This window comes from Lissotriton helveticus, chromosome 2_2 (assembly GCF_964261635.1).
Source record: "Lissotriton helveticus chromosome 2_2, aLisHel1.1, whole genome shotgun sequence".
Classification (NCBI taxonomy): domain Eukaryota; kingdom Metazoa; phylum Chordata; class Amphibia; order Caudata; family Salamandridae; genus Lissotriton; species Lissotriton helveticus.
This window is the reverse complement of record NC_136060.1, coordinates 340,825,244-340,848,439: the sequence shown is the minus strand read 5'-3', so window position 1 is coordinate 340,848,439 and position 23,196 is coordinate 340,825,244. Positions and strand designations below refer to the sequence as shown.

The 23,196-nt window shown below is 46.3% G+C and overlaps 1 protein-coding gene across 1 annotated transcript in view; it reads left to right on the top strand.

Moving 5' to 3' along the window:
• JAKMIP1 (janus kinase and microtubule interacting protein 1) overlaps positions 1 to 23,196 on the top strand; it is a 1,395,482-nt gene that overhangs the window by 243,991 nt on the left and 1,128,295 nt on the right. Inside the window, 1 exon segment of the mRNA XM_078678490.1 lies at positions 1,896 to 2,390. Within this exon segment, the coding sequence (XP_078534616.1) occupies positions 1,896 to 2,390 (495 nt within the window).

The window sequence follows — 23,196 nt, the reverse complement described above, 5'->3', positions numbered from 1 at the left end:
ATATTCATTCAGCCGGACAGAGGTCTAATATTTACTTAATCGAGAATAAACAAGGGATTTCAACAAAACAGTACATAAAATGGGGCACAAGCCTGTGTCCTACTTAATAATACAAAAACAGGGAGGAAAGGAACCAACAGGGGGCTCAGGCAAAGCTTTACTGTTTGTTACACACGGGGAATACACAGTGACAAAACGAAAGAACAAATCGCAGAGTACACCTTTACAGTTTCAATGAACACACGTTTTTCATGGATAAGGTGTTTTATAGTGACAACAGCGTTTTGATCCAGCTGGGGGGGTAAGTGGATCATCATCAGGACATGTTTTACATGCCTATTAATCTAATAGCCTTTTTATGCCAGGGAAGCTGCAACTAATTAAGCAAGAACCGGTTGCTGGTATAGCAAGGCGGCAAGTTTTAGACTTTGAGGGGCATGCGATACCTAAGTCATCCTTGTCCAAGGCACAATGGTTCCTGCAGATCCAGTAAAGGGTCCAAAATATGGATCCCAAGCGGAGAGGCGCAATGGCGTATTCGGGCAGCAGGATCGCCGGTAATTCTGAAGTGAAGCAGCCGCTCAATCGCGGGGTTCTGCAGAGTGTTGGTGAATCACTGTGAAACCTAATCACTCACTTATACAGTCAGTCATGCACCCACTGAATCTTTATACAGGCAACTGTAACCCACTGATTCATCAGTACACCTTGGTGTGTATATATATTTAACACTCATAAACTTTTTTAAAACACTCACAATCACTGGATGATGTCATCAGTGATGTCATTTGAGACTTAATGTGTCCCAAACATGCAAAAAGACAATTTGTTGTTGTTGCCTGGTGGCAGGGATGCACCATGCGTTGGAGGATTTAAAGGAATAGGCAAACTTTGAAGCCAGCAGCAGAGAAAGCAATTAAGATTGCTGTTATCCTAACATTTCTGCACAGCCCATTTGAAAGCAATTGATAGGGTATCCCTGAAAGCATATAGTGAGGTTGTGTATATATTTGTATTGAACCAACTACAACTGCACGTATAGTAAGAACCCATTATGACTCTATGTAAGTAGTTGAGGCTTGCTTTCAATTTAAGTGTGATTTACTGTTGAAGGTCTAGAATAAGACACTGAATTGCAGGAAAAAATGATTGAAGTGGACCACGTGTATTTGACTGATAGGGCTTTATGCAGTGGTTTACTTGTGATGGTGTTTTCCAGGGCGCAGCAGCAGCATTAATTTTCAAACACGGGCACAAATTTATCGGATTAAACCACATGATGTTGTTGACTGTCCTCTTAAAGCTGAATTTATCAGTGCGTTGCTCATATAGGAAAGGCTGATACTGGCATTCAGCAGCAGTGTCAGGGCTGTTGGCGGTGCTAGTTGCAGTGGACTCTTAGGCACGAGTTATGTGTAGCAAAGAAGAAAGGAAGTTGGCCGTAGTAGCTTTACCACTGTCCCAGTTATGTTGATACAACTACCCAACTACATGCACCCTTGGTAGGATTCATTTATTTGTCTTTTGGATTGTGAGAATTCTTTTTATTTTATTTTACAACTTTGCCACCGGACTGGTAAGGAAATATTGTATGTAGATAGACTTCCAGGTCTTAATACATTTTAAACCCACAAATTGATAAATACATAAAGAAACATCTTTCCTTAAAGAGAAATATTCAGGTCTAAAAACGTAGATATTCTGTTCCATTTTTTGGGTACATAACAATAAATGCAAATTAAAGATCCATTGTAAGTATGTTATATTGGTCCACCAAGGAATGCTATTGGTATGGCAACATTATTTGGACCAAATTGTAGACCTGAATCCTACTATATGTAATAACTATTTATTTAATATGATTGACAATCTATTGAATATTTCTTTTGTTTCAGGTGGGTAAGTTGAGGGAAAAGCTTCATGAAGTTAAGCAGGAAAGGGAACTGGACCAGCACAAACACACAGCTTACATTTCAGAGCTAAAAGCTAAACTTCATGAAGAGAAAATGAAGGAACTCCAGGCTGTCCGGGAGGGCTTAATTCGTCAACATGAGCTGGAAGTTGCTCGCATGGTAAAAATTAAGGACAGTGAAATTCAGCGCATGCAGTCATTGCTAAACGTACTTCGAGATGGCGCAGCAGACAAAGTTAAAACCGCTTTGCTTAATGAAGCAAGAGAAGAAGCCAGGAAAGCCTTTGATGGGGAGCGCATCAAAATCCAGCAGGAGATCTTGGAGTTGAAATCTGGCAAAAAGCAATTGGAAGAAACCTTAAACAATATAATGCACTCCGACAAGATGAAGGCTGCTGACCTACGCTCTGCCTACCAGTCTCATCAGGATGAAGTTAATAGAATAAAGAGAGAGTCTGAGCGAGATATTCGCAGACTGGTAGGTTGAAACATATCTCTTTTGTTTTTTTTTTTATACCTTTTCAGTTTTTGAGCTTGTTCTTGACATGTGCAAAATGTAAATATTGCTCTCAAAGTTTCGCAATGTGGTTGGGACGTTCACGTTTTTCAGATGTAAGCAAAAATTATTGCAACCGTTTACCTGCAAAACCTTGTTTGTAAGAATATTCTGTAACTCAAACTGGACTTTTATGGAAAGGTTCTGTTTATTGTAGTCCGCAATGTAGATGACACTGCTTTCTGCCTACAAACAAAGGCAAGCGAGTCGGGTTGAGTCTCGCTTCAACAACCTTTCCGTACCCAAAATAAGGGTGATGGAGGCTCTGACCGTTCACTGCCAAATATATTTTTAGGTCTCGCCTTGGCAGCGCAGGCAGCGCATGCACTGCCTGAGCTGTCTCATCATTACCTTAAGTAGCGCCTTGAGACCCTATGGGTGAGTAGTGCGCTCTATAAATGCCTTGATTGAAGTAATCTGTATGTAGGCGTAAAATTCATGTAATCTGTTTTTATGCTTGCTATTGGCTTGCTTGTAGTATTGTTGTTGTTATCTCCCTTTCTGTTGGCTGTTGATCATTTTCTAACTTCCGTGTAGTCCCGAATCAGCGGCGCCTAACTACAGTTTTAGTCGCTTTGCTTGCACTTCTTTTAATTGCCTGCAGTGTGCCATTTGTTTTTGACTCTGTAGCCTGCATCTGTAACTTGAGATTCTCCTGTTGCTCCCACTCTCCCTGCAGTTATAAATCACTCTGGCTCCTTTCTTGTTATACTTTTTTATGCACTCCAACCACTCATATATCGGCCTGCACGACTTCCTGTCACCCTGCCTGTCTGTCTGTCTATCTATCTTTTCCAGTTATTTTTCGGTCTAATTTTCTGGTCTATCGGAATGCTTGCCTAGTATTCGTCAGTCCCCAATTTCCTTCCTCGAAAACGATGCACAGCAAAAGGGAGAAAGTGTGAGGGAAAAAACAGATTTGCAGTCCTTCCCACCTATGGAGACAACCGTGATGTACGGTTCCAGCTTAAGCTACAATGCACCTCCCGTGGCAGATAAAAAGTGGAGCTGCCAGCTGTAATTCTGAGGGAAAATCACTCCTTCCACTAGTGCAGCCTATTACAAGCTAATGGCTAATGAGAAACATCCTCGTACTCGCTTCTACTCCCTTCCCCATCTCTAAACCCCAGAGTGCCCCGTTCTTTTGTGCAGATGCCATTGGACACTGTAATTTGCCAGAGGAGTTTTCCCTCTGTTTTTAATCTGTTTATTGCAGGCTTTAAACGTCCAATACGTTGACACAATAACATGGTTCATAAACACCCAGGGCAGGGGATTCCTTCTCCACCACGACTGAGTTTCTCTACACACAGTGATATATATATGCGCGTTTCGAGCAGCCCAGAGTGTCAGCATTGGTTATCGTGCCACCTAGTGGCAGTTTTACCAGCAAGAAATGAACTGACAACACCGCAGGTGCATTAACATGCTGTATCTTTCTCGTGACACACCTCACGACCCCTCTTCGCACGTGCAGGGTTCTCTTCCAGGGGATACTCATTAATAGTCATAAGCACTGAATTATCTCCGCCCATGAGCGGGAACCCGGAACACATAACAATATACATATATATGTGTAAATATATCAAAAAGTACATTGTACTAAAATAATTATACACATATACATGTATAACAACCATAATATGCAGCCTAACATATACACATAGGCTAATAAAGCCAAGCTTACACACGTTCTGAAGCATGAAAATATGCTAAATATAAATGCGTTAAACAGGCATGAGCCTAAAATGCATTACATAACCATGAAAAAACTTTTATTTTCATCAAAGAACCTGTTGTAAACAGTTATTAGCCTAAAAGGCTGCATATGAAATTTTGTCTGTGTACAGAAAATCAGACTGGCACCCTGCCTTTAAGGCCCCAGAGAATCTGCACACTTTGCCTTTAAGGCCTCTAGGAGAACTCTGTTCCCATCATGCACCACAGGTGACAGTTAGGTCAGTTCTTTTTTCCGGCTTGTTCTGTGAGGAACCTGGAACTTGAGCTCTGCTCATTTGTAGTGATTTCCTGTCAGAAAGATCCGCGTCTCCAGAAGGTAAAACGAAGAAAAATCGACTCCAGGAAGCTTTTCCTGCGAAAAAGAGGCATTCGACGTCGAGATCCAGATCGCCGTCAGCATTGTCGGCGTCGAAGAGGGCTCCGTCGACGTCGAAGAGGCCTCCGTCGACGTCGAAGACTTCGCCGGTGAGGCAGAATACAGCGTCTCGACCTTCGCCGTCGAGATCTTTATCGACGTCGAGACATCTGGTGTCGATTGCAGTAAGGACGACGTCGGGGGTTCAACGCTCGACGTCGAAGGAGAAGATGCGTTCGACGTCGAAGGATCATGGGTCGACGTCGAAGAGTAAAGTGTCGACGTCGAAGGATCATATGTCGACGTCGAAGAGTAAAGTGTCGACGTCGAAGGAGATTCATACATCGTCGTCGAGGAAGAGATCGACGTCGAGAGGAAGATCGAAGGATTCGACGTCGAGGTCTAAGAAGAGGAGGTCAAAGTCTCCATCGCGACGTAGATCGGCGTCGAAGCATGCTTCGGGCTCGAAGCATGGAATGTCTAGGTCTCCCCCACCTGTGCACAGGTCGGCGTTGAGACTGTCACGATCAGCCTCTCGGACCTCAGTTAGGTCTTTGTCGAGGTCAGACATAAGTCCTGAGCATAGAGTGGTTTCTTCACCGCAGGATCAACAGAAAGATGCGGTGGGACACGAGACAGTGCATCAGGATTCTTCTATGGTGGCTCAGTCGGGCTCTACCTCAGGCCAGGCAGATGATAGACAATTGGTGCCCAGTCAGCGGACTCCATCTAACTCAGTGGTATCTGAGCACAGTGTAGTCTCCGGAGCTTCCAAGTCTTCAGCAGACCTGAATATTGTGCAGGTGTCACCTGAAGTTTCACCTGAGCATGTAGGTCGGCCCATCAACTTGTCACCGAGATGGCTGGAAAGTCTTCGGCATTGGAAGATGCGTCCATTATTGGGTGACAGAGCTCCGGTTCCTCGGACGGAGCTGCAAAGAAGATCACGTTCGAGATCATTGGAAAGAGAGAAATCTCGATCAAGGGAGCGAAGGAGGCAGCGATCTGCAACTCCTCAAGAGAAGCGTAGGACTCCTGCTCCATCTCCTAAGTCTGTAGAAGGACGGAAATCTCGTTCAAGGGAGCGAAGGAGGCAGCGATCTGCAACTCCTCAAGAGAGGGGTAGAACTCCTTCTCCGTCTTCTAAGTCGTCTTCGTCTTCTACAAGATCTTCATATAGAGACTATTCTCCCACAATATCATCTACTCCTCCGTCCAGAGTGTCTCCAGTGGATGATTTGGGCACATTTAATGATGTGTTATGTCGTGGGGCGAATAAGTTCAAGATCAAGATGGCAGTTCCTCAAATAGCAACGTCAGTCATCTTTGAAACCCTACATCACAAGACGACTGGTAGGCCTCTTCTGCCGTTAGTGCCCGGGTTGATAGAACCAGCGATGAAAACTTTCTTAACTCCGGCCACAGTGGGTTCAGGACCTTCTAGGATTGCAAAGAAGTACAAGGCTCCAGAGGAAGATCCTTTATTTTTGCGTTCTGACCCACCTCCAGATTCTCTTATTGTGGCGGCAGTCAGAAAAGCACATTCGGCAACATCTACCTCTTCTGCTCCTCCAGAGAAGGATAGTAAGAGTATGGATTCCTTGGGGAGACGAATGTGCAACACCTCAGGTTCAGTCATGAGAGTGGCCAGTGCGTCAGCCTTATTGGGCCGCTATGATCGTCTGCTGTGGGACTCAGTTTCTCGTTTTGCAGAAAAACTCCCTAAGGAGGATCAGAAAGACTTCCTGGAAATAGTGGAAGAAGGAGGATTGGTGGCTAATCAAAGCATTAGTGCAGCTGCTGATGCGGCGGATCTGTCAGCTCATGTTATGCACATGGTGTTTGTGCTAGACGTACGGCTTGGCTTCGCCTTACGGGTCTAAAACCTGAGGCTCAGAGAAAGATGGTAAATCTACCTTTTAATGGTTCGACTCTGTTTGGATCTCACGCCGATGACGAGATGTCTAAAATGAAAGTGGAGTTAGACACTCTTAAGGCCGTTGGTCTTGAAAAGAAAAAAGAGTTTAAGCGTCGAGGTAATTTTCGTCCCTATGACAAAAGATCTTTTCAGCAGAGGGGCCAACAGACGAATTGGTCCTCGCAAAATCAAGGCCAGAGTCAACAGAGATCGCAATTCCAGCAGAGGCGACCTGGACGAGGCAGAGGCAGCGGAAATAGGCAGCAATCATCAGCTACCAAGCAGCCTCAAAAACAATGAATGGAAGCTTCCTCCACAACCGTGTGCCACTCCGGTTGGAGGAAGTATTGTGTGTTATCAGGAAGAGTGGAAACAGATCACAAAGGACAAATGGGTACTCAATGTCATTCAGAGCGGGTACCTTTTGAAATTCAAGAAGCCACCTCCTGTCATGCGTCCTCTGAAAATGGTACAGTGGAACTTAATGCGCTTACAACAGGAAGCGGATGTCCTTCTGAAGAAGAATGCCATAGAACCAGTGCCTTTTCAACAGAGAGGTCAGGGCCTGTACTCTCGGTTTTTTCTTGTAAAGAAAAAAGGTCCAGTTACGGAGTTCAGACCCATTCTGGACTTGAGGCGTTTGAACAAATTCATTCGGAAGGAGAGGTTTCGAATGCTGGCTCTTCATCAGATTTTCCCTCAATTACACCAGGGGGATTGGATGTGTTCCATAGATCTGAAAGATGCTTATTTTCATGTCCCAGTATCCAGAAAACATCGCAAGTTTCTCAGATTTCAAGTAGGGGCTCGTCATTATCAGTACGCAGTGCTCCCCTTTGGCCTGAGATCAGCTCCCAGAACTTTTTCAAAATGTATGGCGGTAGTGGCTGCTTGTCTTCGAAAACAACGGATTTTCATTTATTCGTACTTAGACGACTGGCTTCTGAAGAGTTCATCCCCATCTCTACTGGAAGAACATCTTTCGATATGCCTCCAACTCATGTACAAGTTGGGTCTTCAAGTCAATTACAAAAAGTCCATATTGAATCCCACCCAGAAGATCCACTATCTGGGTGCACAACTGGACACGGCAAAAGAAAACGTGTGTCCTTCGGAGGAGAGGTGGTCATCCATCAAGACAAAGTGTGTGTTTCTCCTTCAGTCTGCACGTCCGACAGTTCGACAAGTGTCCTCTCTTCTGGGATCCATGGCATCGTGCATCTTCATAGTGCCAAACGCACGTTTGCAGATGCGTCCTCTACAGCAGTGTCTAGAAGATCAATGGAAGCAGAGGACGGGATGCTGGGAGGATCAGATTCTTCTCCAACAGTCTGCAAAAGATTCCATTCGATGGTGGATGAAGAAGACACACTTGATGAAGGGAGTTCCTTTTCATCAGGACCCACCAACGCAGACTCTGATCACAGATGCCTCTCTCCAAGGTTGGGGAGCACATATGGGCCCGCTGCAAGTACAAGGGCTATGGTCAGATTTCGAGAAAGGGTATCATATCAATCTACTCGAACTCAGAGCGGTCCATATTGCTCTCAAGTCCCTGGCTCCATCTCTTCAGACTCGGTCCCTCTTGGTGCAAACAGACAATACAACTACATTGTATTACTTAAACAAGCAGGGGGGTACCAGGTCCAGGACTCTGTCCATAGAAGCTCAGACCATCTGGCACTGGCTACTTGCACGAGACCTGTCCATAACGGCTGTTCACTTGCCAGGGAGCCTCAACACGCAGGCGGACGACCTCAGCAGAGACTTTGTCGAAGCGCACGACTGGGTTCTCAACGAAGAAGTCGCGCACAGCATTTTCCAGGCTTGGGGAACACCAGACATCGATCTGTTCGCAGACGCGGCAAACGCAAAATGCCCCGTCTTCGCGTCCAGGTTCTCCCAGAAAGGATCTCAAGGGAATGCCCTTTTGATAGACTGGTGTCAAAATTTGCTGTACGCCTTCCCGCCGACACCGTTGATACCAGCAGTGATCAACAGGATGTACAAGACCAAGTCCAGAATGATATTGATTTGCCCAGAGTGGCCACGCCAATGGTGGTTCCCAGATCTCCTCCAGTTGTCAATCAGGCCGCACAGGAGATTACCTTGTCGCCCGGATCTTCTGTCCAAACAGGAGGGGCGTGTGTTTCATCCCAATCTGCCCTCCCTGCGCCTGGCAGCATGGCTCCTGAAGTCATCCAGTACGGGCATTTACAGTTAAATCCGGAGTGTATGAACATTCTTAAAGAGGCAAAGCGGCCTTCTACAAGACAATCCTACGGATTTAAATGGAAACGCTTTTTTCTTTGGTGTCAGAGCAAGGGTCTTGACCCTATTCGAGGCCAAGAACAGGTGATCTTGCCTTATCTTCTTTATCTTGCTGAGTCTGGTTTGCAGTTTAACTCTATCAGAGTCCATCTTGCTGCAATAACTGCTTATAGAAAATCGCCAACACAGATATCGTTTTTTCGGATGCCTGTGGTGAAGGATTTTCTAGAGGGATTAAGAAAGGTGTTTCCTCCAGTCAGGTCTCCTTCTCCACCTTGGGAGCTTAATGTGGTGTTGACTAAGTTGATGGGCCCACCCTTTGAGCCCATACATAAAGCGTCATTGCAACACTTATCTTGGAAAGTAGCATTCCTGGTGGCTATCACGTCTGCTCGTAGAGTGAGCGAAATTCAGGCTCTGTGTTGCAAGGAACCGTACACAGTTTTTCATGCAAACAGAGTGGTGCTCAGGACTCATCCTTCTTTTCTACCTAAGGTGGTGTCGGATTTTCATATTAACCAATCCATAACATTGCCTACTTTCTTTCCAAACCCTTCAAGTCCGGCTGAGCGGGCTTTGCACTCTTTAGATCTAAAAAGGGTTTTGAAGTTTTACTTAGATAAAACCAAGACTATGAGACACACAGACCGTTTGTTTGTGAACTATGGTCCTACGAATACTGGTTTGGCAGCATCCAAGAGATCCATTTCTAGATGGATAGTGTCATGTATCTTACTTGCCCATCAGCTAGCCCACAAGTCTTTATCAGGTAGACCTAGGGCTCATTCTACGAGGGGAAAAGCTTCTACAACAGCTCTCCTCAGGAATGTGGCTATGTCAGAGATATGTAAGGCAGCTACTTGGCGTTCAGTGTATACGTTTACACGCCATTATTGCTTGGATTCTGATGCGCAAACAGATGCTCAAGTGGGACAGGCATTACTGAGAAATTTGTTTGCTACTTCTAGTTAAACACTGTGTTGTTTGAAATATAGCTATGCATTTATCTGTTCGCCCGCTTCTAGTGGGTATGAGCTTGCTACTCTATTCAGTGCTTATGACTATTAATGAGTATCCCTTGGAAGAGAAGGATTAGTTACTTACCTGTAATCCTAGTTCTCTTCCAGGGGTATACTCATTAAAGTCATAAGCACCCTCCCGCCTCCCCAGGCGAGCAGTGGCATTGAAGTTTTCAATATATAATGTGAAGTTTTAAGGGCAGTTTCCTGCTAATGTTTACTGTACCGTACAAAAGAACTGACCTAACTGTCACCTGTGGTGCATGATGGGAACAGAGTTCTCCTGGAGGCCTTAAAGGCAAAGTGTGCAGATTCTCTGGGGCCTTAAAGGCAGGGTGCCAGTCTGATTTTCTGTACACAGACAAATTTTCATATGCAGCCTTTTAGGCTAATAACTGTTTACAACAGGTTCTTTGATGAAAATAAAAGTTTTTTCATGGTTATGTAATGCATTTTAGGCTCATGCCTGTTTATTGCATTTATATTTAGCATATTTTCATGCTTCAGAACGTGTGTAAGGTTGGCTTTATTAGCCTATGTGTATATGTTAGGCTGCATATTATGGTTGTTATACATGTATATGTGTATAATTATTTTAGTACAATGTACTTTTTGATATATTTACACATATATATGTATATTGTTATGTGTTCCGGGTTCCCGCTCATGGGCGGAGATAATTCAGTGCTTATGACGGTAATGAGTATACCCCTGGAAGAGAACTAGGATTACAGGTAAGTAACTAATCCTTACTGACCAACACCAACACACACCACTGTGCTTCCTGCTCAACACAAATACGTTGCTCCATACAGAAACCCAACCCTGTTAGCTTTGTAAGTGCTTTTCTACTTTTCTGTTACTTTCACTTACACTAACTTTGTTTATCATTGCCTCACTTCCCTGCTACATTTTGTTTTCTACACCACCGTTTGCAGATCACTATCATATGTTATTTATCCCGAATTCCCTGTCAAACAATCGTTTCTCAGGCATGCTCTTTCTGTTCGATGGTTTAGAGCCATGTGTACCTGGTCCAATGGGATAGCCCCTTTTGGAAGACAATACTTCTTTTTGCAACTATTGTGCTTTCTTTTCTCTCATCAAATACGACATTTTTGAAGCTGTTCATTTTCCATTGGATTTTTTGATTTGAGGAGGTGGTTTGCACTTTGTTACTGTGTTCAACAAGCATTTGCAATGCAATGGCGTCTCGGATTTGCGAGAGTTTAAGCTATTGGCATGTAAATGACAATACCTTTTATTTATCTGTTTTAAAAAACAACACATAAATAAAAGACATTGGGGCATATTAGCAAGGGGAAGTATCGCCGCTTTTTCGGCGAATTGTGCTGAGAAAGCGGCGATACTTCTAGAGCCCTATCCACAAGGGCATTTTAACGCCTGCCTCAAGCCCACTTTGCATGTCGGCGACAAACATCGCTAATGACATGCAAAGTGGCCGTTCCCACGTCCAACCACATGTAAAATGTGGTTGGAGGTGGGAACACCCTATTACCAAGGCTGGCGTTGGGAGAGGCAGACCTGCGATAAACTCGTTTATCGCAGGTCTCCCAACGCCTGCTCTGACCAGGTGTTAGGGCATTCATAACATGGGGGTGTGGATCATAAAGCTGAATCCACCCCCCATATTATCAATGCACACATTAGCGCATGAAAACGACGTTTGTTTTCATGCTATAATGTGCCATATAGCCGACTATCGCAGGATTTCATTTCGCCTACGTGATGCGCATTGATAATTGCGCGCTATCACGGCAAAAAATCCGGCGATATGAAGATGTGCGTTTTCTAACGCACTTCTAGGTAATATGCCCCACTGTAATTTACAATGCTAATAGCTCAAACTCGCAAATGTGAGGCCTATTACATTGCAAATGCTTGTTTCTAGTATACATTTAAAAAAAAAAATACATTTTGGCCAGAGTTTTATATAGCGCAAACTACACCCGAACCAATCGGGTATCAGAGCGCTCTACATAGCACCAGTTACGTTACATTAGGACACACATTCATTTTTGTTAGGCACGGGGAGATTAAGTGATTTGCCCAAAATCACAGGAAGTTTGGCGTCGTTACCGAGACTCGAACCCAGTTCCTCCAGGTCCGAGGTCGAGCGCCCTAGCCGTTAGGCCAACTCCTCTCCCTACATTACTAACGTGGGCCTCTGCACATAGCCCTGATCATTACAAGATCGCAAGTCATGCATCTGGTGTGTGCTCGCCCAGGCGCAGCCCATGTTCGGGATGCTGTTTTCCTGCGTACACGTTGACGCGGCGGTCGCGAGTTACTTATCTTTCCCGCTCCAGGCATGTCTTCCACTATTGCTGAGTCGACGCACCGTGAGTAGGCTGATTTGTTCAGCACCATGTAGGTAAGCCAATTAAGACGTTTAGGACTTTTAAACTCTGAGGCATTTCTCATGTTGCTCCAACAGACTTGTAAAATATCTTGCGCGCTTTTGCAGACCACCTCATGAATTGTTACATTTGTTTTTGTTTTTATGGCACCAGTTTTCTGGATGCCTTGATTTTGAATATGTGATGATGCGATTTGGGGCATTAAGGAAGCACGTATTGTACGCAAGCTCCGTATTGTACGCAACGTGGATGAAATAATCACATCCATCTGTAAAGGTAGGATGTGATTTATCCCACGGTCCCTTTGATCAATGTCCCATGCATGGGCACAATAGAACATGTTCATCTTTTTAGTGAATAAAAAACGCATGCTATTTCTTATGATGCAGGTCTCCATTCATTTAAGACGAGAGAATGCGTGATCCCTGCTATTGAAACAGGTGAACCTTTGAGAGAGTCCCGCCTTTCTAGAAGATCTTAGTTTATATAACACACTGACACCCAGTCTATTTCACTATACAGTCTGTGCTCTATCGAATAGATAGGCCTAAGGATGACCCCATGGTGATGTTATTCAGCTACACTCACATTTCTTTTGGGGGTTGAAACATCGATGTAATCTGAATAAGTGCTTAATTTCCCAGAAAACACATCTATGTTAGGATGCAAAAACATATGTCTGCCTAGGGAACAACAGTGTTTTTTGGACGCTCGAACCAATCATGCTTTTATGCTTGTTAGCTATTTCTTGTTAAGTGTCTCTATGTTCCATTGTGTTAATTTTTATGTAATGTATTAATCACATTTGTCTGTAGAATTTAACGGTTATGTATTTGTCCTGTCTTTTGAATATTGATATGTATTTCACCCTATAAGATATATGATTCTTTAACATATCCTTGACATTTTTGTAGTCCTGAGTGCCGTTGTGATTATTTTGTTTTTGATTTATTTCAATGTAAGATTGATTGTCAGTTTAAGTAACCATGGACTCACCAAGAAAAATGTATAAGTAGTTGCAAATTGCATGGCAGAACCACTGTCTATATATTGTTAGTACTCCCCAGGTTCTGCATGTTACTGGGATACCCCATTGATATTAATGGTACACCCAAAGGCTGGCAGCGTAAACAATGTAAGACCAGCAATACAAAGCTGTATGCCTACAACCCGTAGGCCGGCAGCGATGCAAGGACCATTTTAAACATGAAAAGATAAAGAAAGCAAGCGAAACCACAAGTCAGTATAATCCTCCCTCCTCCCCCCACTCCTTCGCACCTGAATCATTCAACAGTTGCACTCAGAGCCGCGGTATGCCCCAAAGGGCCCGTTATCGGTGTCCAACACTAAGAGGAAGGCTTATGCAACTCCTGAACATCTTGGCGGAGCAAGCACAATATCTGCAGGTATTGCAGGCAGGTCACTTCCTTAAATTCTGCAGAGAGGATTTGGATAAGGGGGGGGGGCCACAAATCAGGGTTGCGACTGTTCTACTTTCGACAATGAAGGACATACACTCCGTTGCTAAAGAAAACCATAGTTTATGTAACCATGAAACATGGTTCAAAATGACCTTGAGCCCCCAGTGTGCGAGGATCACTTGGTGCATAGCATTTAATTCTAAAGCCATCTGCTGACCCCGGAGCGATCGCAGCAGAAAGTCAGGGGTTGAGGTAGCTCAAGTAAATTGTATGTGGGGAAGTGCGGTATAGCAGTGTCAAACACTAAGTCAGTGTCGTCTAAGACCTGCTCGCAGAATCCGACCAGTTTGGGGCAGTGCCACAGGAGATGAAGAAGGGAGCCCGTCTTCCCACAGCCCCACCAACATTTCGAGGGCCCGTATTCCATCTGTGAATTCGTGAAGGAGTGAGATACCTGTAGGAGGCTAATTTATAAGCCTTCATACCAGCCATGTTATGTGCAGTGTGATGTACTCTCTAGTAAATGTAATTCTCTTCCAGGGGATCCTCATCAATAGTCATAAGCACTGAATATTCCCGCCCATGTGCGGGACCCCAGAAACAATATAAAAATATATATGTATAAAACACATATATCTCGCTCCACATATATGTATGTACATATATCATTTTTCTCACATCAATGCAGCCCCAAAACTGAGGCTAAACAATGCAAACACATATACATGAACTGCAATTAGTAAGGAATCAAAAAACACATTAGGTCAAAAAATCCTTGAACTTTGTGTTTTAATGAGTCAAACCACTCATAAATCCTGAAAATTGCTTATAAATAGACATTGTTAGCCCTCAGGCTGCATTGTAAAACAATATCATAGAAAATGAAACCATTTTCACAATAACTGGCACCGTGCCTTTAAGGCAGCCATGACCCCAGGCTTCCCATCATGCCTCAGGGGTGACAGTTAGGTCAGTTGTTCTTTCCGGCTCCTTCAGTCAGGACCCTGGTGAAACAGCTCCTTTTCTTTTTGACTTTCTGTCAAAAAATATTCAGCTTTTACTAGAATTTTTGACTTCATTCGACGTCTTTTAGACATAGAGTGCTGTTTGAACACTTTTTGTGCTTAAAAAAGGTATTTTTCCTGTCAAAGATGCCTTCTCTCTTCAACAACTGTCCTTCATGTGGAAGGAAAAAGGCAAAGACTGACTCTCATTCAGTCTGTATCCTGTGCCTACCAGACTCTCATTCCTCTAAAACCTGTGAACACTGCCAGGTTTTATCTTCCAGGACTCTTAAGGATCGAGAGAGGATTAGAGCTTATGGGCTTTCTGAGAGAGGAAGATCTCCCAAGAAGCAGAAAAGTCGGAAGACGCGGTCGACGTCGAGAGGAGCCCCGACTGGTTCACATTCGACGTCGGGATCGGCATTGGAGAAGCAGTCGACGGCGACGAAGAAGATGTCTTCAGCGTCTACATGGAAGGTACCTCCGCTTCAGTCAGCGTCGAGGGACAGGTCGCCGTCGAAGCGGAAGAGCTCGACGGCGAGCCGTGTGACGTCGAAACAGCATCGTCATGCTGTGACGTCGAGGCATTCTCCGTCGACGTCGGTCCATCGACGTTCGACGTCGAGCCATCCTCGGTCGACGACTAGCCATGGTCGTTCGACGTCGAGGGAGCCTCTGTCGACACATCATCGGTCAACGTCGATGCAGCCAACGTCGACGCCTGGACGAGAGCGTTCGACGTCGGAGCGGCATTTGGAGTCGAGGCACGCCCAGTCGCCATCAAGTCAACGGCGATCGGCGTCGAAACAGCCTCCATCGACGTCGAACAGACAGCCTTCAACGTCGAAGGACAGCCATTGCCACCCGAGGTCGACGGAGAAATCACGGTCGACGTCGAGGGAGCGTCTTCCTGCTCGGCGCTCGGCGTCGATACAACCACCGTCGAGGGATCAACAAAGATCCAGGGAGAGAAGTTCTTCGCAAACAAAGAACGTTACTCCTACAAAATCAAAGGAGGTGGTTCGAGACAAGGGAAGTGACTTGTTAGTCCAGACTCATGCCCTAGAGCCACAGTTGGGTTCTCCAGGTTCAGCATCGGCTGCGGAGGGGGAACAATCTCCAGTGCAGGATCCCCCCGCCAAGAGACGGAGACTTGCAGAAGAAAGATCTCGCTCAAGGTCTCCCTCTGGATCTCTGGTGAGTCTTTCCTCATCATCCTCATCATCTCGGAGTGGCAGATCCTCGGATGGACGGGGCGGCGCATCTAATAGGGGGAGGTCCGAATCCCCTGCAAGATCGCAACAGGATCGAACGGAACAACCTCAACGGTCGCGTACACCTGAGAAGGATCCCATCCACAAGTCTCCTTCTGTTCATCTTTCCCCAAGGTGGAATAGACCTCTTCACCACTGGGCAAAGGACAAGGAGACGGCGGAGAGCCTAAAGCGATATCGAGACCAACCTCTTCGCAGAGAAAGGTCTCGTTCTAAACACTCAAGCAAGAGACATTCTCGTCACAGAGAGAGATCTCGTTCCAAGACGCGTTCTAGCAGAAGAACTAGGTCCAGGAGGACAAGTAGTTCTTCAAGTTCGTCGAGAACACGATCTCACAGGGATTACTCCCCGACTCTTACTAACAGTCCACGCTCAAGAGTGTCTCCAACTGAGGATATTTTCTCGTTCCAAGATATCTTGGGCAGGGGAGCCCTGAAACTGGGAGTACCGATGACAGCTCCACAAGTCAAGACGACTGTCATATTCGAAACCCTGCAACATAGATCAGCACCCAAACCGTTGTTGCCGTTGGTTCCGGGTATAATGGAACATGTGAATGAAGTCTTCCTCACTCCGGCAACGGTGAAGTCCGTTCCAGCGAGGATTCTCAAAAAGTATCGTCCTCCGGAAGAGGATCCTCTGTTCCTCAAAGCTGATCCCCCGCCAGATTCAGTGATCATTACGGCGGCAAGAAAATCCAATGCGGTGGCTTCCTCATCCACGGTACCTCCGGATAAGGATAGCAAGGTGCAGGACTCATGGGGGAGAAGGGTGTGTAACACCTCAGCCTCTTTCCTCAAGGTTTCTAACGCGGAAGCCCTGCTCGGCAGGTATGACAGGTCTCTGTGGGATTCACTTCAGAGATTTACCGCAAAGCTCCCTGAAGAAGACAGAAAGGACTTTGAGGAGGTTCTGATGGAGGGCAGTCAAGTCTCCAACCAGATTATAGGATCGGCAGCAGATGGGGCAACTCTGGCGGCACATGGCTATGTGCACGGAGTTACAGCAAGGAGAACATCTTGGTTACGCCTCACAGCATTAAAACCGGAGGCTCAAGCAAGAATCCTTAACCTTCCTTTTTCAGGCACATCTCTCTTTGGAGCAAGTGCGGATGAGGAAATGCAGCGGATGAAGACCGAGTTAGACACTCTCAAAGCGGTGGGACTCGAGAAGAAAAAGGAATTTAAGAAGAAATTCCGTTCGAACAACAAGGGTTATTCGAAGCAGAGGGTTCAAACCCCTCAATGGCAGAAAGGCCAGAACCAGCAGGGCCAGCAAAAGACACAGTACAAAGGCAAGGGCAATTCCAAGGGAAATGGAAATCAGCGCCAAGGCAACAACTTCAATAAAGCGCAGCAGAAGCAATGAGTCTTCACTTCCCCCAGCGCCGTTACCCACTCCAGTGGGGGGAAGCATTGCGCATCACAGGACAGAGTGGCAGGCCATCACCAAAGATCAATGGGTGTTGTCTACGCTGCAGAATGGGTACTGTCTTCGTTTCCATCGTCTACCTCCGCACGTTTCCCCGATGTCAACATCAAGTCACCAGCTACAAAGGTTAAAAGCAGAAGTAGCTACACTCCTCGAGAAAGAAGCCATCGAGAGAGTTCCGGTGTCCCAAAGGGGGAAAGGAGTGTACTCGAGGTATTTTCTGGTCAGAAAAAAGGGCCAGAAGGAAGAATACAGGCCCATTCTGGACTTGAGAACACTCAATCTGCATGTACGAAAAGAAAAGTTTCGCATGTTGTCGCTTCATCAGATATATCCACATCTCAGGCAGGGGGATTGGATGTGTTCGATGGACCTTCAAGATGCGTACTTCCATATTCCAATACGGCAAGATCACAGAAGATTCCTTCGGTTCCGGGTGGGGACCTCTCACTACCAGTTCAAAGTCCTCCCGTTTGGGTTGAAGTCGGCTCCCAGAGTGTTCACCAAGTGTGTCGCAGTGGTGGCGGCAGCTCTACGCCGCAGGGGAGTCTTCGTATACCCATACTTAGACGATTGGCTGTTGAAAGGTCCAACTCCAGGCAATGTAAGGAATCAATTCAAGACATGCATAGAACTTTGTCAACGTCTAGGTCTACATGTCAATTTCAACAAGTCTGTATCACAACCAACTCAGAGGATCCACTTCCTAGGAGCTCTGCTAGACTCCGAAGTAGGAAAAGTGTTTCCTTCGGAGGAGAGACAGTTTTCGATAGCCCTCAAGTGCCAACAAGTTCTTCTCCACAGGTCCCAGAAGGTGCGGAAGATAGCCTCGCTCTTGGGGTCGATGGCTTCCTGCATCTTCCTAGTGCCGAACGCCAGACTTTGGATGCGTCCTCTTCAGCAGGATCTGGAGGACAAATGGGACCAACACTCAGATCAGTGGGACGATCGGATCACTTTGTCGGAGGTTGCTCAATCTTCCCTCCAGTGGTGGACAAAGAGACAGAACATGCAGATGGGGGTTCTCTTCCATCAACCGCCTCCAACACAAACGATCATCACAGATGCATCATTGCAAGGATGGGGAGCGCACATGGGACCCCTACAAGTGCAGGGTCTGTGGTCTCCCAAGGAAAGCACTTATCATATCAACTTGCTGGAGTTGAGAGCGGTTCACCTGGCTCTCAAAGCGTTCCTTCCCTCGCTTCAGGAGAAAATGATTCTAGTACAGACGGACAACACCACCACGATGTACTATTTAAACAAGCAGGGAGGAACACGCTCAAGGACTCTGTCTCTGGAAGCGCAGCGCATCTGGCATTGGCTTCTAGCTCGCAAGTTGTCTGTTCAGGCAGTCCACCTCCCAGGAGAGCAGAACGTGAGGGCGGACGCTCTAAGTCGGCACTTCGAAGACAGAGAAGACTGGGTTCTCAACGACGAAGTGCTAGACGACATTTTCCAGTCTTGGGGTCGTCCTTCAATAGATCTCTTCGCAGACGACGAAAACACCAAATGCCCAAGCTTCGCCTCCAGGTTCTATCGACCAGGAACGAGAGGGAATGCTCTGTTAATGGACTGGTCGGGGCAGTTTGTGTACGCCTTCCCACCCCTTCCGCTGATCCCGAAGGTGGTGAGCAAGCTGAACCACTCGTGCACAACGATGATCCTGATTGCCCCAGACTGGCCGAGACAATGGTGGTACACAGACCTACTTCACCTATCAGTGTCTCCTCACAAGAGGCTTCCATGCAGGCAGGACCTGTTGTCGAAGATGAACGGGAGGATTCACCATCCCAACCTTCCGTCACTGAACTTGGCAGCTTGGCTCCTGAGGTCATACAGTACGGCCATCTAGGGCTGCCACAGGACTGCATGGCCATTCTGAAAGAAGCACGACGCCCTTCCACTAGACATTCGTATGCATGCAAGTGGAAGAGATTCTATATGTGGTGCATGCAGAATGGTCACAATCCGGTAAAAAGTCAGGAAGAAGCAGTTCTCCCATACTTGTTGTACCTGACTAAAGCAGGTTTGAAGTTTAACTCCACTAAGGTGCATTTAGCCGCTATTACAGCTTATAGGCGATCACCTTCACAAACTTCTTTTTTTCAGCTTCCTGCAGTAAAAGATTTCCTACAGGGTCTAAAGGAAGTGTACCCTCCTGTTCGGCCTCCTGCTCCGCCTTGGGAGCTGAACCTAGTCCTATCAAAATTGATGGGTTCACCTTTTGAGCCTATTCATAAAGCTTCTTTACAGCATATTTCCTGGAAAGCGGCTTTTTTGATAGCGATTACGTCAGCCCGTAGGGTGAGCAAAATTCAGGCCCTATGTACTAAAGAACCGTATACGGTTTTTCATCTGAACAGAGTGGTGCTTAGAACGCATCCTTCTTTCCTGCCTAAAGTGGTATCAGATTTTCATGTCAATCAGTCTATCTCTTTACCCACTTTCTTTCCTAATCCCTCTACTCCAGCTGAGAGGGCATTACACTCTCTGGACCTGAAAAGGGTTTTAAAGTTCTATCTGGACAGGTCCAAGTCTATTCGACATTCTGATCAATTGTTTGTTAACTACGGTTCGATCAGGACTGGTCATGCAGCCTCGAAACGTTCTATCTCCAGGTGGATCGTTTCGTGTATCAAGCTTGCTTACCAATTGGCACAGAAGACTTTAGGGGGTTCCCCTAAGGCGCATTCTACTAGAGGTAGAGCAGCCACGGCGGCTTACCTGCAGGATGTGCCCATGTCTGAGATTTGTAAAGCGGCGACCTGGAGGTCTGTCCATACATTTACCAGACATTACTGTCTAGATTCTGATACGAGAGCAGATACCCAGGTGGGCCAGGCCTCCCTGAGGAATCTGTTTAACAGCTAGAATTTCTTTTGGCTGTTATGATTGGTTGGGTCATGTACTTCTCATTTACCTGCAGGTGGTTGATGGGCTTGCTATTCTATTCAGTGCTTATGACTATTGATGAGGATCCCCTGGAAGAGAAGGATACGTTACTTACCTGTAATCCTAGTTCTCTTCCAGGGGTATCCTCATCAAAGTCATAAGCAACCCACCCGCCTCCCCAGGTAAATGAGATTTGGTACTGTTTTGTTTTCAATCTTGTGGTTGAGCCCTGTCTTCAGGGTTATGCAAAGAACAACTGACCTAACTGTCACCCCTGAGGCATGATGGGAAGCCTGGGGTCATGGCTGCCTTAAAGGCACGGTGCCAGTTATTGTGAAAATGGTTTCATTTTCTATGATATTGTTTTACAATGCAGCCTGAGGGCTAACAATGTCTATTTATAAGCAATTTTCAGGATTTATGAGTGGTTTGACTCATTAAAACACAAAGTTCAAGGATTTTTTGACCTAATGTGTTTTTTGATTCCTTACTAATTGCTGTTCATGTATATGTGTTTGCATTGTTTAGCCTCAGTTTTGGGGCTGCATTGATGTGAGAAAAATGATATATGTACATACATATATGTGTTTTATACATATATATTTTTATATTGTTTCCGGGGTCCCGCACATGGGCGGGAATATTCAGTGCTTATGACTTTGATGAGGATACCCCTGGAAGAGAACTAGGATTACAGGTAAGTAACTTATCCTTCCATTCTTTAGCGGGGGAGAGTGCCCCAATTCCTTTCCCAACATAGCTGGTCCTTAGATTTAAAAGTAGAGACACTGTCAGAGAGATGAGTGTAGGAAAGTACCTCTTTTTTGCATGGTTACCCCACACTTTTTGCCTGACATCTGATGCAACCCGACTTGATATGCCCTGGGTCCCTGCCAATCTGATACCCAGGGCCTATGTTCTCTCCCAAAAGTGTTCCTTTGTATCCACAATTGGCACATCCCTGGTCACAGGAAAGCGCCATTGTAAAAGGTACCAATGGCACTTTGACCAGGGAAGGTCTCTAAGGGCTGCAGCACCTATTGTGCCACCCTTGGAGGCCCTGCACCTTAACCTACACACATGCCTTGCCTTCAACCCAATCCCTAAGGTCTAGGTGGATCACCCCTCTAGCAGAGTGCACTAGTCCTAAGGTGAGGGTACAGTGGCATGAGTCCTCTACCCCAACAGTGTCTAAGTCCATGCGGCGATATTGTAAGTGTATTAAAACCATAAAGGATATATGGTCTGGGAGTTGGTCACTACAAACTCCACAGCTCCATAATAGCTTCAATAAAACTTGCTACCAAACTTATCAGCACATTAAACCCACACTGATGCCAGTGTGGTATTTATTGTAAAATGCACCCAGAGGGCATCTTAGAAAATCAACCTACCCTGGTGTTTCTGAATAGCTACCTGCCATTTGCCACCACCAGGAGGGTTTCTGGACCCGTGGGTAGAGAGCCTCCTCTCTCTGTGTCCAGAAACAAAGCCCATCCTGGGCAGAAGTGTCATAACTCCTCCCCCCAGGATGGGCTGGGTCTGAAAAAGGGGAGGATTCAAAGGCCTGCCACCTTTAAAAGCGGTACCTGCCTTTGTGGCCCCCAGCAATTTGCTCCAGCATGTTCTGGCCCCCACTTTGGGAGGGAGAATCAGCAATAAAACCAAGTTTGGACGAGAGGTGTGCTCACCTTTGCCAACTTCACCCTTCATATTAGGGAGGCAGGGTGAAGAACACATCTCAGTCCCCTCCATCTTGAAGAGGGGGGGCTCAGCCAGCTAGGGAGAGACTCATGCCCTCTACCACTGGATGGTGGCATAAATGGGGGTGTCCCCACCCCAAGGAAGGGACCCATTATTCCCGACCTGCACACCCCTTTAACACCCCAGACTTTAGTTTTTAGGGGCAACCCTGAACCTTGCCTCCTCAGATTTAGGGAACAAAGAAAAAGGACTGAAGAGCTGTGCTGAACCAGGAAGAAGAGGACACCAACTGCTGTGGCCCCAGCCCTACCGACCTCTGACCTACCAACAGCGAAGAAACTGGCGTGTCCAGCAGCCCCCTAGTGCCCAGTAAACTTGCCCTGCACTCACTTTATGAACTCTGTCTTCCCTGAGCACCGGCTTTGCTAAAACCAAAGACTTCAAGACCAGAACCCGGATCCCGGCGGTCCCATGGTCCTGAACCGCCCTGCAACCAGCCGCCACGGCCCGAGCCCAAGTGGCCCAACGCACCAAGCAGGTCTCCCCAGTAATCCTGATCTAGGGACTGGTGACTCCTGATGTCCGATAAGCTTCGAGACGATCCCTGCAGCCTTGACCTGAAGGATCCTCCCCACCGCGACCAAAGGGGGTAAGAAGACAACAAAAATGACTGAAGCGGTCTGAAGAATCGGACCACGTGGCTGTCAGACGAATCCATCACCAAAAGACCTCCCCCGGCCTTGGGTGACCTGACCTATGGTCCAGGCATACCCCAAGATTCTCTCCAGCCGGTGGTTGCCCTCAGGAAGTCTCCCTGCTCATGTCTGCAGCCTCTTTTCCGAATCCAAGATCTTCATTGGTATCCATTGGGTCCCCGACGTTGCTTTGGCACTCTGCACCTGGCCGCCCCTGTGTCGCTGGTGGTGCAACTCCTGTGCTGATTGTTGGCCCATGCAGTGCTGATCGTAAACAGCCCGCAACCAAAGGCTCCCATACCCCCGTTGGCTAACATTGGGCCCCTACACTCTGATGTCCTAGTGGCGCTAGAGGTGCAATTCGAGTGCCCATCTAGACCTTGGGGAACCTTAGTCCTAACCCCCAAAACTCTCACTTGTAAGTCCAGTACGTACCTGTAAAATTGATAACCATTTTTCACCCATAGGAACCAATATTACCAGTTTCCTGTTCCTAAAAATGTTTGTGTTAACCTGTGTTTTGTATGGAAGAAAAGTAACTGTTTTTTAAACCTGAGAAAGTCTTACTTACCTTGTACTATAGGATCCCCAGTATGATATCTAGGCATATCACTCAGTA